Here is a 17,105-nt window from a genome sequence, read left to right on the forward strand (position 1 = left end):
ATCCATTGCTCACTTAATAACATACAGACTATTTTGTTAAATTACATTCTGCAGAAAATGGTAGAGCTTTTTCTTAAGCCTGTGCTAGGAATAATGTCAAATGAAAAACTTATTTTTGTATCAGATATGATTATATGAAAGCACATCCTTCTGAGAAAATGCATCTAGCAGTGGTTGCCTGTGGTGAAAGACTGGAGGAGACTGTTACTATGTTGAGATCAGCCATTATCTTCAGCATCAAACCACTCCAGTTTCATATTTTTGCTGAGGACCAATTGCATGAGAGTTTCAAAGATATAGTAAGTACCCACAACATTTATTTAATCAATGTTTAGTACAATTGGAGTAATGCCTAACAGTTTCCCTACTACTTGGATAGTAGTTGTTGAACATAGGGCCAGAAAAACAGGGCAGAAAAATATTCAAGAAAAGAAAATATTCAAGTCCTTCATAATGCTCAATGGGGATTTCCTTCTGAATCAGCCTTACAAACAGCCTGTTTAAACAAAAGAAAACCTTGGTTTGTGAAGATTGTTAGATGTGGTTGTCTAATCTTAGCGACTTCCAGTTTATTAATATAACGCTGACTGGAGTGGCAGTATTAGAAGCTGACTGGTATATAGCTGTGGAAGGTTTTCCTATTTTTATGCTTAAAATGTTATACTTTGAGTAATTATGGCAAAATTGGGTAAGGCTATTTTAAATTGAGAAAGACTTCATTGATTTTTCTCCTGTGGAAACTAAGGGGCAAAAATGTTTGATGTATTTACTTTCTGTAAATAATAATTATTTTACTTGCACTTGTGTGTGTGATCTGTTTTTAAGTGTTTTCTTCATAGTGACTGCAGATGCCACTTTTTATTCAAGTGTTTTAAGTAGTTGACAGATTTTTGTAGTTCAGGAATCGTTTCTGTCTTGGAAGAGAGGTGTTGCAGTGGTATTCAATTATTAATTTAAATGGGAAGTGATTTCTTTTTCATAATAAAATTGAACGCAAGTAATTTTTTTTTGTGATCTTTTCATCTAGCTTGATGACTTACCATATGAAGGAAAAATTAATTACACATTATATCCAATAACATTTCCAACAGAGAGTGCGACAGAATGGAAGAAATTGTTTAAACCATGTGCTTCACAAAGGCTGTTCTTGCCAGTAAGTTTCTTCTGTTATTGGACAGCACAGAAGTCTCTATCAAGCTATCTTTGGTAATCTAATTTCTGCTTAGTTTTAAATAAAGAACTACTAATAAAAGTCACTTTTATGACCTTCTTAAAAAAAAATCCTCTGTAATTACCATTTTTCTGTGGTATTTTGGAATAAAATTCCTTTTCTGACTTCCTGCGTTATGGCACTGTATCCTTAGTGCTGTAGGTTATGTCATCTTCTCGGAGGTACGAAGGATTTATCACATATCACTTCATTTATTTGGAAAGTTTCTTGCTTTCCTAGGTCTGTGAAATGTCAGGGAAATTAATGAAGAAATAGCCTATTGTTACCAGAGTGTTTTGTATAGCCTTTTCTTTGCTAATCTAAGATTCTTCAGAAATCATACTTCAGGCTAGATGAATTTAAGCAGTGGCAGCTATCTCCCAAATACTGTCACTTCTTGGCGATCCTTACATTTCCCACATTGTTTGAGTAAATGTATAGCAAAGCAAAGGGACAGGAAGACAGGAGCTTCTGTTATTCCAGTGTTTCACCTAGCTCACAACCTACTCCTGAGGAACCTCAGGATATAAAATACAGACTTCGTGTTACTGTCCTACATAAAACCTGTTTTTACTCCACAAAAATTCTTCAAAAAGGGACAAGGGGAAATAATAACAAATTTCTGACTGTGAGCCATCAATCTAACATGAACCTATTTGCATGTGACCAAAACATATTAAAATGTGTAAACTGCAGTAACTTGTTTTATGAAGTTCAATTAAACTGTTTTCTTTTAAACTTCTTTCTCTCACAGTTAATCCTCAAAAACGTGGATTCACTACTGTATGTTGATACTGACATCCTGTTCTTGAGACCTGTCGATGATATTTGGTCTTTTTTGAGAAAGTTCAACTCCACCCAGATTGCTGCAATGGCACCAGAACACGAAGAACCTCGTATTGGGTGGTACAATCGCTTTGCTCGGCATCCCTATTATGGAGTGACTGGAATAAATTCTGGAGTCATGTTAATGAACATGACACGTATCAGGAGAAAGTATTTCAAGGTACGTATGTTGTCTTTGTTGCAATTTCTGTTTTTCTACAACTTTTAACTCCAATCCTGTTTGAAATCCACCTGGGACAGTATTTTACGAAACATTTCTTGTAACTGGAATGACGATCTAAAAATAAGCTGTCTAAAATGGTATCTAACTTCTATTTTTTTAAAATGTCATTCACTGCAAGGCTTGAATTTCTTGAATTGTAAGTCCATTTGTTTTATTTTTTTCTTAGTTCTGCAATATCATGTAATTTATAGCAACAGACTGTATCCAGTCACATTTTTCATTAGATATCTACTATTTTTTCTTCACTGCAGAAATCCTCAGAAAACAGTTTATGTATACTGTAGACTAACTTTAAAAATGTGTGCATAAAGTAATATGACCAGGAGGTGGTGCTAAAGCATTTAGTAACTTACTTTAACTGTACTATCTGTAAATTTTGATCTTTGAAATTGTAACCAGGTGATTATCAACTTAAGATCTTTTGATTTACTTTTCAGTCTTAATTTCTGTAGAGAAATAACTTCATTTAGGTACTAAAGCAGCATGTGCAGCAACAGAAGTGGTCATTGCTTCACAGATTTTCCTATATGATTCAAATACAAATACAAAAGCAGTACTATGTGATTATGCAAGGGGGCAAAAGTACTTCTCTCTGTTCTACTTTATTTTTATTAAATCTACATTGAAACAGGAAGACATTTGATTAGGAAAAATAATCATACAGTCAGAAACTATGGGAATGTACAGCCTTAAGAGCGGCAATATAAATTTGCAGTAGATGTTACCTTTTTCACCCATTTCAAATTTAAGAAATGTTTGGCTTCCCTCTTAACGTGCTTGCAATGCCTTGTTATGGAAATACAGGGAACTTAAGAAAAATAAGGAATAGACTGCCTCAGCTCTAGTTACAGTATAAAGGTACAGTAGCTGTAACTTTCCCAGCTCTAACTGTAACTGCAGATACCTGTACATCTAGCTTGATACAGAAATAAAGAAAAAGTGTTCTGTACTACCAGGTCTACTTGGCTATGGTGCCTAATGGCTCCTGGTCCTACCATCTTTATCTTTTCTGTGTTTTATGAAACTGTGTGCATGTCTACACTACAAATAGAGGCACTGCATATATAATCATGTGTACACATACATGTGCATACACGTGTGAATATAGCGTGATCATGGCATAGTGTATAGCTGGAGATAAGACTAAAACTGGATAAAGAAGCTTCGGGTGTGTTGTGGCTACCTGGTGTCATCTTTGCAAAGCAGCAGTTAGGTGATATAATGTGGAATATGCAAGAATAATTAGGAGATGAAAGAGGTAGTATCATGTGACTTTTTATATTTTTATACGTGTAGTGGCTTTATATATGTTTGGATGTAATCTTCTGGATTTCAGTCAGGCCCTTGGTATTGTCCCTCACAGCATCCTTCTGGACAACTTGTCCAACTGTGTGCTGAACAGGTTCATGCTCCGCTGGGTGATGAACTGGCTCAAGGATAGAGTTTAAAGGGTTGTAGTGAATGGTGCTACAACTTGCTGGTGGCCTGTCACTAGCAGTGTTCCCCAGGGCTTAATTCTGGGGCCAGTTCTGTTGAATGTTTTTCTCAATGATCTGGATGCAGAAGTGGAATGCATCCATTAGCAGGTTTGCTGGTGATTCAAAATGGGAGCTGCTGTTGACCCTCTGTAGGGATGAGGGGCGTTGCGTAGGGGTCTAGATAGGTTGGGGCATTGGGCAATCATCAGTGGCATGAAATTTAACAAGGGTAACTTGTAATTTGGCAAGAGCAAATGACCTGGGATAGAGCAAGGCTAGACACAGGCACAGACTGGGAGAAGAGCAGCTGGAGAGCTCTGCAGAAGGGGACCTGGTGGTGCTGCTTGGTGGTAGGCTCAATGTGAGCCAGCAGCGTGTCTTGGAAGCCAAGAGGGCAAACTGCATTTTGGGGTACAGTAAGTACAGTATATTCAGCCGGTAAAAAGAGATGATTCTCCCACTGTATTTGGTGTTAGTGTGGCCTCACCATGAATATTACGTACAAGTCTGGTCTCCACAGTATAAAAAGGATGTTTAGGTCCTTAAAAGTGTCCAGAAGAAGGCAGCAAAGTTGGTAAAAAGTCTGGAAGGCATGTGTTGTGAAGAGATGCTGAAGACTGTTGGGTTGTCAAGTCTGGAGAAAAGGAGGCTGAGAGGTAACCTCTGTGCTCTCTGCATCTTCCTGAGGAGGTGAAGTGCAGAGGGAGGTGCTGCTCTCTGCTCCCTAGTGATGGATACATGGGAACTGCACAAGGCTGCTCCAGGGGAGGTTCAGACAAGATACTAAGACAAATTTTCTTACTCTAAGGGTGGTCAAACACTGGAACAGGCTTCCTAGTGGGGTGCTTAATGCCCCAAACCTGTCAGTGTTCAAGAGACATTTGGTCAATGCCCTCAATAACGGGCTTTAACTTTTGGTTAGCCCTGAAGTGGTCAGGCAGTTGGACTCAATGATCTTTGAAGGTCCCTTCCAACTGAACTGTTCTGTAGATATAGATGCTTTTAAACTGGAAGGGATATGGCAAATGCTGCAGAGGTGGTATGGTGTTTTAACAAAAAGCCCTAGATGTGTGAGGCTGTGTGAAAAGAGTTGTGACCTTTATCAAATTCATACGGAAGCATGGGTGTTGCTATACTTAGTGTGATAGTAGGCACCCAAAGAAAGAAATGAGGTCTTACAAGAGCAAACAAGCCCCAGACAGAATAACTCCAGGTAGTGTGTACAAAGGAGAGGTCTGTGGGTATGTTTAGACAAAAGCAGAGAGTCAATAAGACCTAAGCCATTATATACAATTTTTGTGACCACTCAGTATTGCTTAAGGCTATAGTTCTGAGAAATGTGGTAAGCCACAGAAGCTAATTCCTTCTAGAAGGAAGGTTGCCATCACTTTTCAGCAGTTTTTCACTGCTTTTCTTGCTTGCTTTGTCCTTACCTCTGTTGTTTGTTGGACCCTTCCATGATCCAACTAAATTTGCTAACGGGTGAGTAAAGAATTCCTTCTGCTGGTTTAGTTAAGTAAATCAGTGCTCTCACCAAAATAAATCAATAATAAATAATCAAGTATTAGGCACTACTGTGTTAACACAAGAACAGGAAGGAAGGGAACTTGCTCTCATATGGCATTTATGATAATAAATTGGTCAATAGTTTGTGGAACTGCACTTAGTTTCTTTAGATATTACTGTATGGTCTGAGTATGTTTCCTCAACTTTATATTCTCCTACAAGCATTAAGAGGAAGATGACCTTAAGTTGTTACAGACAAAATGTAAAGCTCTTCTGACTTCAGGCTTAGCCAGGCAGAAGTCTTTTGGGACAGAATTCAGTAATGATCGAACTAATTAAAGCAAAGCATATAATAAAAAAAACACCTAAGATACCATCTTAACATTCTTATGGATATTTTGTTTGTAGTTCTGCTCTTATAAGCTTTGTTCCACTCAAAAAGCTGACTTTTGGAGGGTTCACAGAGCTTGTAAGTATCAGATTGATAGTATCGCAGAGTACCACAGGATTTAATTTTTTTGGTAAACCTCTCTAACCTTGTTTCTAATTTGTTGGATATTGGAGATGTGGTTTATATTCTCAAATCCTTTAAGGATAATCCTAGTTATTTATTTCATATTTATTTGAGTAACTTTTGAAATATAATTCTATTATCAGTTCTGGTCAAGCTCGAGCATTCTCCTTCTCACTCTGACCTCACTACCAAGTTACAGCAGAATTTTACAGGAGGTCATAGAACTGTTCGAGTAATTTCTCCTGCTCAGTGATTCCTACACTGGTTTCATTACACATCAGGGTTAATAAATTAATATTTAATTATTTTCTATTTATGCAAAGGTTATTGAAACATTAGAATTTCTAATTCTTATCTCTAATAACAATATTTGTCAAGTAGTATTGCTGCTAGATGTCTGGCGATGTGATATATGCTCTTACCTCCTTTTTATCTCCTCGGGATATACTCTGCATTTCACTGCTATTAAAACTATACAAGCTAAATGAAAATCATACGAATTAATGGTTTTAACAACATTAAGTAATATTATGGGTTGCTCTAAAACTTCTTTTTTTGCTTCTTTATATTCTTATCATAGTTATTCTGCTAATGGAATTAAATTAGCTCACGGTTCTTGATTCTTAGCATTGAGTACAAGTTCAAACCTTGGGTCAATATTCCATGGACGGCAAAGTCCATGTGAGGGTCTAATCACTGTGCTTCAGTCTAATTGATTTGCTTTTGAAGGGTTGTAGCTTGGTATTTGGTCTGAGTTTTCTTTTGTTTAATCACATTGCACTGAGCCTAATGATAATTCTTGCTAGAGAAGAATTATCTTGTGTATTTCTTCTGCCTGGTATTGTCAAATACTTGCAAGCAATCATAGTCATTATTTTTTAAGGGCAGAAGGGACCATAATATCATTCTGTTTGGCTTCTAATATAACCTATAGATCTTTCTTTGTATTAATTCCTGTCTGAAATCTGATAGCATTTCTTTTTTAGTCTTCATTTCTGAAAGCCCTTCATATTTCATGGCTGAAATGATTTGAGGAAAGGCTAAAAGCTGAACTGCTAATGTTTCTCCTTTCTAGTTTGTCAGTGGAAATGTTGTATCCTGGGTAGTCTTTTCTGTTTTGTAATGTAGTGGTTTTGTATTCAAATTTCAAACAATACTGGAGTTCTGTTGTGTGTGTTCTATTTATTTATTTATTTTTTATGATTTGATTAAAAATAATCATGGCTATAATCCTGTACTCGTTCAGGAATCTTCTCCCTTTGAGACCTATTGTTATTCCATCCTCAATCTCCAATTTCAAGTAGAAAAAATAGAGAGAGCAGCCTGGTTCCTTTTTTGTTCTAGCTGAGCTTAAAGGTGGTGTAAAGATGTGAAATTAGCTTTGGAATATGTAACTTCTTATACCACAAATAATAATTTATTTGAGGTAATGCAAAGTTCAGCGTAGGCTGTCTCACTCCAAGTAGCACCTCCTCAGCCAAGACTTAGAAGACCTTTTCCTTTGAGCTGTGATTTTGCTTAATCAACAATTTGGGAAATAAGCAACAGCTGTTGGTTTAGAGTCATGCTGCCTTTTGCAAGAGAAAAGTTGTGCCTTTGCTCTAGAAGTTTAAGTTCAGTAACTAAAAAAAAAAACTCAATGAAAATTCTTTCAAAACTTTTGAAGGATGTATGTGGTTTTATACCTTGCTTTGTAGCTAGTCTTTTTAGCTGCATTTGGAACTATTTAATAACTTTATATTGATCATTTTGAATCTTTTAAAGACAGCTATAAAACCTGTGTATGCTATTAGTTTGTGATAAAGATGGAGAAAGTGTGAAATCTGAAGTGTGGAGATTTAAACAGTGCCCATCTACTTGGCACACATCTATTAAAATCTGGTTTTCTGTTAGATTCTACTGCTGTATAAAACAAAACAAAACAACAACAACAAAACAAAAAGCTATTTCTTAGAAGTAATAGTTTAAGATGTTTTAGAGGGAGATCTTATGACAATTTAATATGGAATATTAGGGAGTATGTATAGTTTTTCTTATCATAAGATAATTAAATGAGAAATAAAGTGTATTGGAAATGTCCATAACTGTGTTTTCCCTACACGTGGTCATTAAAAATAAAATAAAAAATATATATACACATATATATACATACATATATATATCAACATGTATAAAACATTTGAGATTTGTAGCTTTGGAAAGCAAATTACAAATTCTGTTGGGCATTTCCTTCTTCATAGGTATAGTTATCTTAAATATGTAAATGTTTTTCTTTGTTTAATAGAATGACATGACAACAGTCCGGTTACAGTGGGGAGAAATTCTTATGCCTCTGCTGAAGAAGTACAAGTTAAACATAACATGGGGTGATCAGGACCTCTTGAACATTATGTTTTTTCACAATCCAGGTAAATCCACATTAATTTTAAGTCTAGCATAACAAAGCTGATCTTTCGCATGACATCTAGAAAATCAGAAAAATAGTTTTAGCAGACTTTTCAGTGCAAATATGCAAGAGACTTTTTTTCTTCTCTAAAAAACATTTTCTAAGTTGAGAAGCAAAATAGAAGCTTGTTAGACCTTGGTTTGTTGTTAAGTTTTAAAAACAATTACAGAAATTCATGAAGCACTATTAACAAAAAAAAAAAATAGGAAAAATGAATGCATCTTCTGAAACAATTTTGATACTTAGTGGATACTTACTGGAGTTCTCTCTCTTGTTTTTTTTTGTACAGAAAGTCTGTATGTCTTTCCTTGCCAATGGAATTATCGGCCTGACCACTGCATTTATGGGAGCAATTGTAAGGAAGCTGAAGAAGAAGGTATATTTATTCTTCATGGAAACAGAGGTGTTTACCATGATGATAAACAACCAACTTTTAGGGCTGTCTATGAAGCAATAAAAAATGTAAGTATGTCCAGCATTTTACTTCGTACAAAGTTATTTTGTATGTATTTTATGCAGTGCTGCGTGTGCTTTCTTGGTTTGGTTGACACTTTCTTTGCAACAAAATGTTTTTTCTCTTTCAAGTATTTTTTAAGCATTTCACCATTTTGTGGTTTACTGTTTGGATAGAACTCCAGTTTGTTCATCTTGTGATTAACATCATCTAAAACATTGTGTGGCCTATATCTAGGTTAGGATTCTAAAATGTTGCCTGCAACTGTAATGTTTGAAAAACTTTTTTTTCGCATTCATTTACTAAGTATGTTTAGCAAACTGTTTGTACAGGCATGTGAAGATTGCCCTAAGCTTCATTTTTTCTGGAGATTTAAAAAAAATAGAAAAGGAAACCCTTTTCCTTCCCTTTTTATATGCTTGCTGCAACATTTTAACATTTAATTGTAGCAAGATTTGCATGGTAGAAAATACTTCTTTATGATTTTTTTCACCTTTTCTAGAGATTCAGTGTATTAATATGTTACTGTTCCTTTAAATAGTAAATGCAACAACTTTTCTGCAAATAAGTCATCTAATAAACTATTTATCACTACATTGGTATACTCACTGAAGAGCTGTAAAATTTAGCACTGATGCACATTTTAATGTAGCAGGCTATTGTGTGCATATAACCTTCAAAAATCAATAGTATATTTTAATGGTGCTTTATCACGTGTTGTCATATGGATATAAAAATGAGAAAAAGTACTTATGGGGGTCTGAGAATATGTTGCAGGGGAAGTGAATGTGTTTCCATAAAAATAAGATTTCTTTGTTTCCTTTGAGCATTGTCAAAAATGGAACAAAAAAAATTTGTTTATATTTATAGTCCCATTTGCTTTATGTATATGTCAGAGAAAGCGTGTAGAACACTGTTGATCCAGTCGTAATAAGATGAACAAAATTGTTACTTTGAAATGCTGTTTAGCTTTTCATTTTTTTTATTAAAAAAATATGGTGCTATAGTATTAATGACTTCATTTCATGTCCATGTTAAACATATTATGTGTTTGACCATCATTCAATTTAATGAAACTTTCTGCTTTCAGTAGTACTACTTGCTTGTCATACTGTTGTTTCATTATAATTTGATAACAGTTGTACTCCTTAGATTTTAAGTCATTCAGGAAAGTTGCTGGTCAACAAAGAAATAACCAGAAATCATTTTGGATTTGAAAATTCTTAATTTAAAAAGGTAATTTTAAATGTCCTCCATGCTTATGGAATTCATTTGCCTATTTTAAACAAAAGTTCTCTTGTTAGGCATGTTATTGGAATCATTTGAGAATACTCATATACCTTAGAGATCATTTTTCAAATAGTTTTCAGAAGCTAAGAGTTCTTTAAAACATTTAATAACTAATAAAAAAGATCTTCAAAGGCCTTTTAATTGAACAATGACAGTTCTATTATTAACTTAAATGGTTTCTTATCTTTACAGTATACATTTGGAGATGATCTAGTTCATTCCCTGTTGCGGCCCCTAGAACTGGAGTTACAGAAAACAATGCATACGTACTGTGGAAGAGTATACAAAGTTTTCATAAAGCAGCTAAAGAAGAGCATAAGGGACTTGTCTGTCAGAAGATCAAAGGGAAGGTGATTCTAACTGCAAGCTCTTAAATCAAGAGACTGAATTAACATACTGGTCAAAAGGTGCAACAGTTCTAACGTGGCTTGAATCGGCTCTTAATGTGCCCAGATAAGAGTTTACTAGCATACGTAAAAATGAAGAAAATATTCATGTAATGAAGAACAGTGACTTTTTCTGCAAAGGTGACTTTTGGCTCTTTTGAAGTTTAATCACTGCTAGTGTTTATCTTGGATCTGATGATTTGGGTGTTACTGACTTCTAAGGTCAGTAGTTTCAGCCTGCTTAATTCAGTTATCTCTAATGATCAAACAAACAAGGGAGAGGTGAAGATGGCTCAGTTTGGAAGTGTACCTCATTGTCTAAAATTCTGTTAAACTGTGAATGTAGCAATAACCAAGTCAGCAGCACTAACTTCACTTTAAAGGTGTGAGCACAAAGTTGTTTACAAGTGCAGAAAATACTCTGTTTTCAAAGAAATGTGATATTAATCATTGACAATCTGCGTGCCTTTATGTTCATCTCTTACATGTTGGAATCCTGTTTTGACAATCTTGTTTTGCTTATTGTAGATGTAAACTGCACACTATAAATAGGATTTTCTGAGACATGGATAGTATGTGATACTAGTTTTCTCTATCTGTAGATACTTTAAAAATGATAACAGCATTTGTGTTAGTATTGTTGAGCCATCTATCCCAAATGATATATTCGAGTTGAGGGGGTTTATATTTTAGCAACTATTCAATATGAAGTTATTTTTCTTACAATACTTTTTAAAACTTAAATGGTTTTGCAGCTTTATAGGATGTTTTGGAAGTAGAAAAAAACGGTGGAAAGCTGCCTCTGTTGTATTTTTATACTAAGAATCATTACTTGATGATTGTTACAGAGTATTTAGTACCTAAAATTGAAGAACTGTAGTAAAAGTTCTGATGTTTAATCAGATTGTATATTAGTTGTTTTTTTTTTCTTTTCTTTTTTTTTTTCTTTTTTTTTTTTTTGAGATAAATCCTGCATATTTTTTAATAACATGGCTTTAAAATAGTTTTGGGCCAGACCCTTGACTGTATCATTAATGTCAATAAGGTGATACTGATTTATAACAGATAAGGATTAGGCTTTCTTTAGATATCTTAGTGGAAAAAACATGTTCTGTTTATGTAATCAATTTTCTTTTTAGAGAAAAGCATGAAGAAAAGTCTGACTTGTAACATTACAGTAAAATATTTAAACATGCATGGTATGAAATGTATTTGTAAAGTATACTTGAACTGAACTTGGATGAACTGAGATGAAGGCTTCATAAAGTTAGTTTTCAGATTCCTGCGTGGTGAACCTTGGAGGATCCACTCACTGACTTTTACCTTCATCCCAACCACATTTGAGAAGTTTGATTTTTGTGGCTGTTTCTTTGCCAAAGGCAGACTGGCTCTGAATCTCAGATCCACGTGAGCTGAGCTGGATGAATGCTTTAGCAGTACAGAAGCACACTCCATTGTAAGCAGAGTTTGTATTCTGCTCCTAATCTCCCTGCTGGATCAGGGTGTAAATTTGTATGATGGTAAACAGAAAGTCTGCTGGGCATGTAGTTACTGTTTCTTTTCCATGTTATACATAATCTTTTGAAGTCTGAAACTCTAGAAATCCATGTGAAGGTGAATACAGTTATTGTCTGATTTTACAGCATGCAATACATTATTTTTTTACATAAATACTGATTTTATATCAATCTGTCTTCAGCTTCTTTTTTTCACTTGTACTGTGTTTGTGTTTACAAATTCTTTCCTTTGGCCTGTGTGTTTTTTCCCCCCCCCCCCCCCCCCCCCCCCCCCCCCCCCTCCCCGCATTTTTTCAGGAACTTTCAGTTTGGAGTCAAATTTTAGTATGGTGTATGCATGTGAAGACTGCTTAAAACCCAATGAACTATTTTAGAAAAAAAAAAAAAAGTGCAACGTGAACATCAGCAGCAACCTTTCCAGTTAAATTTCAGTTTATGGGATTAGAGCAAGAAGGTTAATATTGGAATTTATCATAGAATAAAAAATTTTACTTGGTGCTTATTTCAAGACACGTTTACTTAGCATTTTATAAATAGCAAGAAAATACTGCCATAAGCCATTGACTTGGTATACATACATAAATTTAAGCCTCTCACCCTCAACTCTCCATTCCCAAGTAACTCACACAAACATTTTAGAAAACTTTAAAAAAACAAAAACACAACAAAAAACACCGAAGTGCTGAGTAGCTTCCATAAGTACCTCTCCAGAGTATTTGTTGTTTTTGAATATGAGTATCTTTGTAATTCTATAACCACTATTAAGTTTAGAAAAATGATCTACCCTGAAAAACAAATCAGATTTACAGAGAAAACCATTGGAGACAGTAATAATGAAGACAGAAAAAATGAAGTACTACGGTAGGAAACCAGTTATACTCTGAAGTATTTCAGTGCTTGGTTTCTAAGGTTATATACATACAAATGTATAAACTTAAATTTAGTCTACAAGTCTTTATCTCTGTCTAGTTTTAGAAACTCGTTTTTTACAAACATAGTAACTAACTAACTAAATAAATGAATTATAGAACTTTAGAAATCCCATTTTTATTCTATTATAATATTTAATGCTGATATGTTTTATTGAAAAATGTAAACATGCACATTCAAGTTAAATTAAGATAAATCTATCTTCATAGTGTTTGATTTCTCTTTCTGACTTCTTACCATTATTAAATCTATATTTAAAGGGGGTCACAGTCTCGTGGTAGAAGAGTTCTATTTGAAGATGTGTTCTCATTCCTATAAAATCCTAGCTATCTTCGTAGGTGGTATGAAATGCCAGCTGTCCATTAATGATACCGAAACATCCTTATTTACAGAACTTGTACCTGTGCCTTTTAATACGATTGTATAAACCTTATGAAAATCCTTCCAGTTATTTATAATTTTGCCAAAATTCAGCCAAAGTGACATCGATGTCCAGCCTTTTAAAATTGTTTTTAAACTTTTGAATTAAATTTAGAAAGGTTAAGAAAAGAGGTTTAGAAGGAATTTTTTTTAAAACAAGACTTTCCTAAAAAGGAATTGCCTTTTGATGTTTGTGACCTAAATTTTGTTGATCTCTATATAGAAAATTGCTGTTTGGAAAGCACAAGTGTCAGCCTTTTTCAATTTGTACCAGGTTTCTGTCTATACTGAACATGTTCCAGCCATACCAGGTTTCCACACTTCTGACTGGGAAATTTCCATAACAGATGACTGAGAAGTCAGTCACCTTTCTTCTACTCCTCCAAATGAAACTTCCCATCTAGACAGCATGAAGAAGAAATAACTGCAACGTAATGGTAGAAGAAGAGAAGAGCCTACATGGGTTGTTTAGAAATGATATGTATGCAAAGATGGTGTAATGAAATGACTTTTGTTTTTTCCTGCCTTGTTTATAAGGGGGTATCCAAACACATGAGAATGTCTAGAACGTCCATTATTTAGTAGTCTTAAGCTGTTTTACATTGTCTACTTTCTGTTTCAAATTTCAATATCTACAACTATCAAGCAATTTTAACAGCATGTTTTATTAACTAAATAAAACTATTTTTGACCCACTTAAGTGGTGTATTCCTATATAATGTAAACTAATGTATAAGCTATTTGTCTCCAATTATTTTTTTAATAAATTTTTATTTTTGAGTAACTAGCATTTTCACTTTTTCTGTTGTCATATCTGATGTCGTTATTATAATTCTAGCTTCCCTGCCCACCTTTCTGCTTTCTAAAAGGATGGAACTTAGAATAGCTCCAGTCATTTTGTGTATTAAAGTAAGTTGCAGAGAACTATAATGTGAGGGTATGGCTTTTTCCTTATTAGTAGGAAGTGGATTCTTTTGTAGCATAGTACAAGTATGAAGAAAGGGGAAGATACTTCTTTTCACCACAGATCTTAGAATAGATCTCAGATGTCTGATGCTCTGTCGCTATCAGCTTTAGCACTTCTTCCTGTGCACAGAAACACTCAGAAGTAATGTCATAACTCATATTTTTCAAAAGGAACCTTGTGTATGTTTCTAATCTCTAGAAGATCCAAAGAGATCTGTTCTCTTCTGATTTTTTTTTTAACTTCTGTCACGATTAATTTATCTATACAAGTTAGAGAAGAAATTTTGAACAAATAACAGGTAGGTTATTTGCTCCAGCTGCCCAGGTGAGCAAAGCATGAACCCAGTAAGTCAAATTTAAAATAAAAATTAAACAGTAGTATACATATATTAGGTTCCCTTTAAACTTGGATTGATTTTTTTTTTTTTTCTTTTTACATTTACAATTAACTTAATTTCTGTGGAAGCAAAGGACCAGTTGTTCTCTGAGTGCCCGGCCTCCTGAGCTAGAAGATGAGTTTCGCTCTGCTTTCTGTTCCTATAATCCATGAGGAAATGGTCAGTGACCTGCTACACCACTTACATGTACATGAATTGATGTGGCCAGATGAGATCCACCCAAAGGTAATGAAGGAGTTGGTGGAAGCACTCATCAAGCTGCTTTCCTTCATTTATCAGTTGTCTTGGCTATCAGGAGAGGTCCCAGTCAGATAGCAGATGTGATGCCTGTTTGCAAGAAGGGCTGGAAAGAGGATCCAGGGACCTACAGGCCTTTCAGTTGGACCTCGGTGCTGGGGAAGCTCATGGAGCAGATTATCTTGAGTGTGATCACACAGCACTTACAGGACAACTAGACGGTCAGGCCCAGTCAGCATGGGTTTATCAAGGGCAGGTCCTGCTTGACAAACCTGATCTCCCCCTACAGCAAGGCAACATACTTAGTGGATGAGGAAAAGACTGTGGATGTGGTCTACCTATGCTTCAGAAAGGCTTCTTACACCCACAGCATTTTTGTTGGGAAACTTACTGCTCGTGGTTTGGATGAGTGTACGCTTTGCTGAGTAAAAGCTGTGTGGCCAAACCTAAAGGGTAGTGGTGAATGGAGTTAAATCCAGCTGCAGGCTGATCACTAGTGGTGTCCCCCAGGGCTCAGTACTGGGGCCAGTTCTCTTCAGTATCTTCATCGATGATCTGGATGAGGGGATCGAGTACACACACAGTAAGTTCACTGATGACACCAAGTTAGGTGTGAGACTTGATCTGCTTCAGGGTAGGAAGGCTCTGCAGAGGGATCTGAATAGGCTGGAGGCCAAGGCCAACTATATGAGGTTCAACAAGGCTATGTGCTGGGTCCTGCACTTGGGGCACAACAACCCCATGCAGCGCTACAGGCTGGGAGAAGAGTGGCTGGAAAGCTGCCTGGTGGAAAAGGACCTGGGGGTATTGGTCTATAGTTGGTGAATATGAGCCAGCAGTGTGCCCAGGTGGCCAAGAAGGCCAACAGCATCCTGGCTTGTGTCAGAAATCTTATGGCCAGCAGGGCCAGGGAGGCGATCGTCCCCCTGTACTTGGCTCTGGAGAGGCCGCACCTCGAGTACTGTGTTCAGTTTTGGGCCCCTCACTACAAGAAGAACATTGAGGCCCTGCAGTGTGTCCAGAGAAGGGCTAAAAAGCTGGTGAGGAGTCTGGAGAACAAGTCTTACATGGAGCAGCTGAGAGAACTGGAGCTGTTTAGCCAAGAGAAAACGAGGCTTATGGGAAACCTTATCACTCTCTACAACTGCCTCAAAGGAGATTTGTGGCGGGGTGAGGGTTGGTCTCTTCTCCCAAGCACCAAGTGATAAGACAAGAGGAAATGGCTTCAAGTTGCACCAGGGGAGGTTTGGGTTGCGTATCAGGAAAAAATTCTTCACTTAAGGGATTGTGAAGCATTAGAACAAGCTGCTCAGGGAAGTGTTTGAGTCACCATCACTGGAGATATTCATGACATGTAGATGTGGTGCTTAGGGCCATGGTTTAATGGTAGATTTGGCAGTGCTAGGTTAACAGTTGAACTTCATGATTTTAGAGGTCTTTTTCAATGTAAATGATTCTATAATTCTATGATTCTGTATTTCAATTAATCGCTAAATCTTTAATAACGATGGATAATTTTCAGTAGAAATGCAGGTTACTTCACAGTTGCCTTTTCCTAGTAGATTATTAGAAATTATTACTCAGCTTTAAAAACAGAAGATATTTGCAGAAGTAATACTGAAATTTTCATTTCAAGAGGTGAGGAGAAAATTTCATTTTGAAGTAGTTCTCAAAATATCCACTTAGCTAGCCACTTAGTGGATCTGTATTAGAACAGCTTGTGCTCCAAGATATTCAGGAAATTTCAGATTTGTCGTTCTCCAATGCTTTTTTAAGCCTTTGTGGGCCTATTAAAATTTTAAGTTTCTGGAAGGAATATCAAGTAACCAGAAATTATTGAACTGAAGAAGTTGTTTTGTTTCTTCAGTTTTATTGTTACTTTATGCACAGCAGCAGTCAATTCTTTAGAGAATCCTCATTTAAACTCATGAATGTGCATCTTCCTGAATACTTGCTACCAAATTTCCGTGTTTTTTTTTTTTTTTTTTTCTTTCTCCCTCCCCCCTGCACTGCTTTTAAAAGATAATCACTATGCTCTTTCATTTGAATGCTTTCAATTTTTTCTTTTATGTCCATATCTTATGAATCTTAATGTTCTGCCAGTCACATGCAGACATATTTCACTGCAGCAGTTCACATAAAATCAATTTGTAATGTTCGTATGAATTGCTTTAAAATACAAAAGTAGATGTAGAAGTTACCGTAAACTGCAAATATTTGTCATTGAGTTAATGAGTATTTAGGGTATATTTTTTCAGGTTTCCAAGAAAATGAATGCAATATA

At 35.6% G+C, this 17,105-nt stretch overlaps 1 protein-coding gene across 2 annotated transcripts in view; it reads left to right on the forward strand.

Moving 5' to 3' along the window:
• The window catches only part of GXYLT1 (glucoside xylosyltransferase 1), a 29,804-nt gene extending 17,763 nt beyond the window's left edge, over positions 1-12,041 (forward strand). For both annotated transcript variants that reach the window (XM_084496593.1, XM_084496594.1), the window contains 6 exons: positions 125-299; positions 1,028-1,153; positions 1,965-2,216; positions 8,062-8,185; positions 8,513-8,685; positions 10,160-12,041. In XM_084496593.1, the coding sequence (XP_084352719.1) occupies positions 125-299; positions 1,028-1,153; positions 1,965-2,216; positions 8,062-8,185; positions 8,513-8,685; positions 10,160-10,321 (1,012 nt within the window). In that variant the 3' untranslated portion in view covers positions 10,322-12,041. The remainder of the gene's footprint in view (positions 1-124; positions 300-1,027; positions 1,154-1,964; positions 2,217-8,061; positions 8,186-8,512; positions 8,686-10,159) is intronic.
• The last annotated feature ends 5,064 nt before the right edge of the window (positions 12,042-17,105 follow it).

This window comes from Aythya ferina (genome assembly GCF_964211825.1).
Source record: "Aythya ferina genome assembly, chromosome: 1".
NCBI lineage: Eukaryota > Metazoa > Chordata > Aves > Anseriformes > Anatidae > Aythya > Aythya ferina.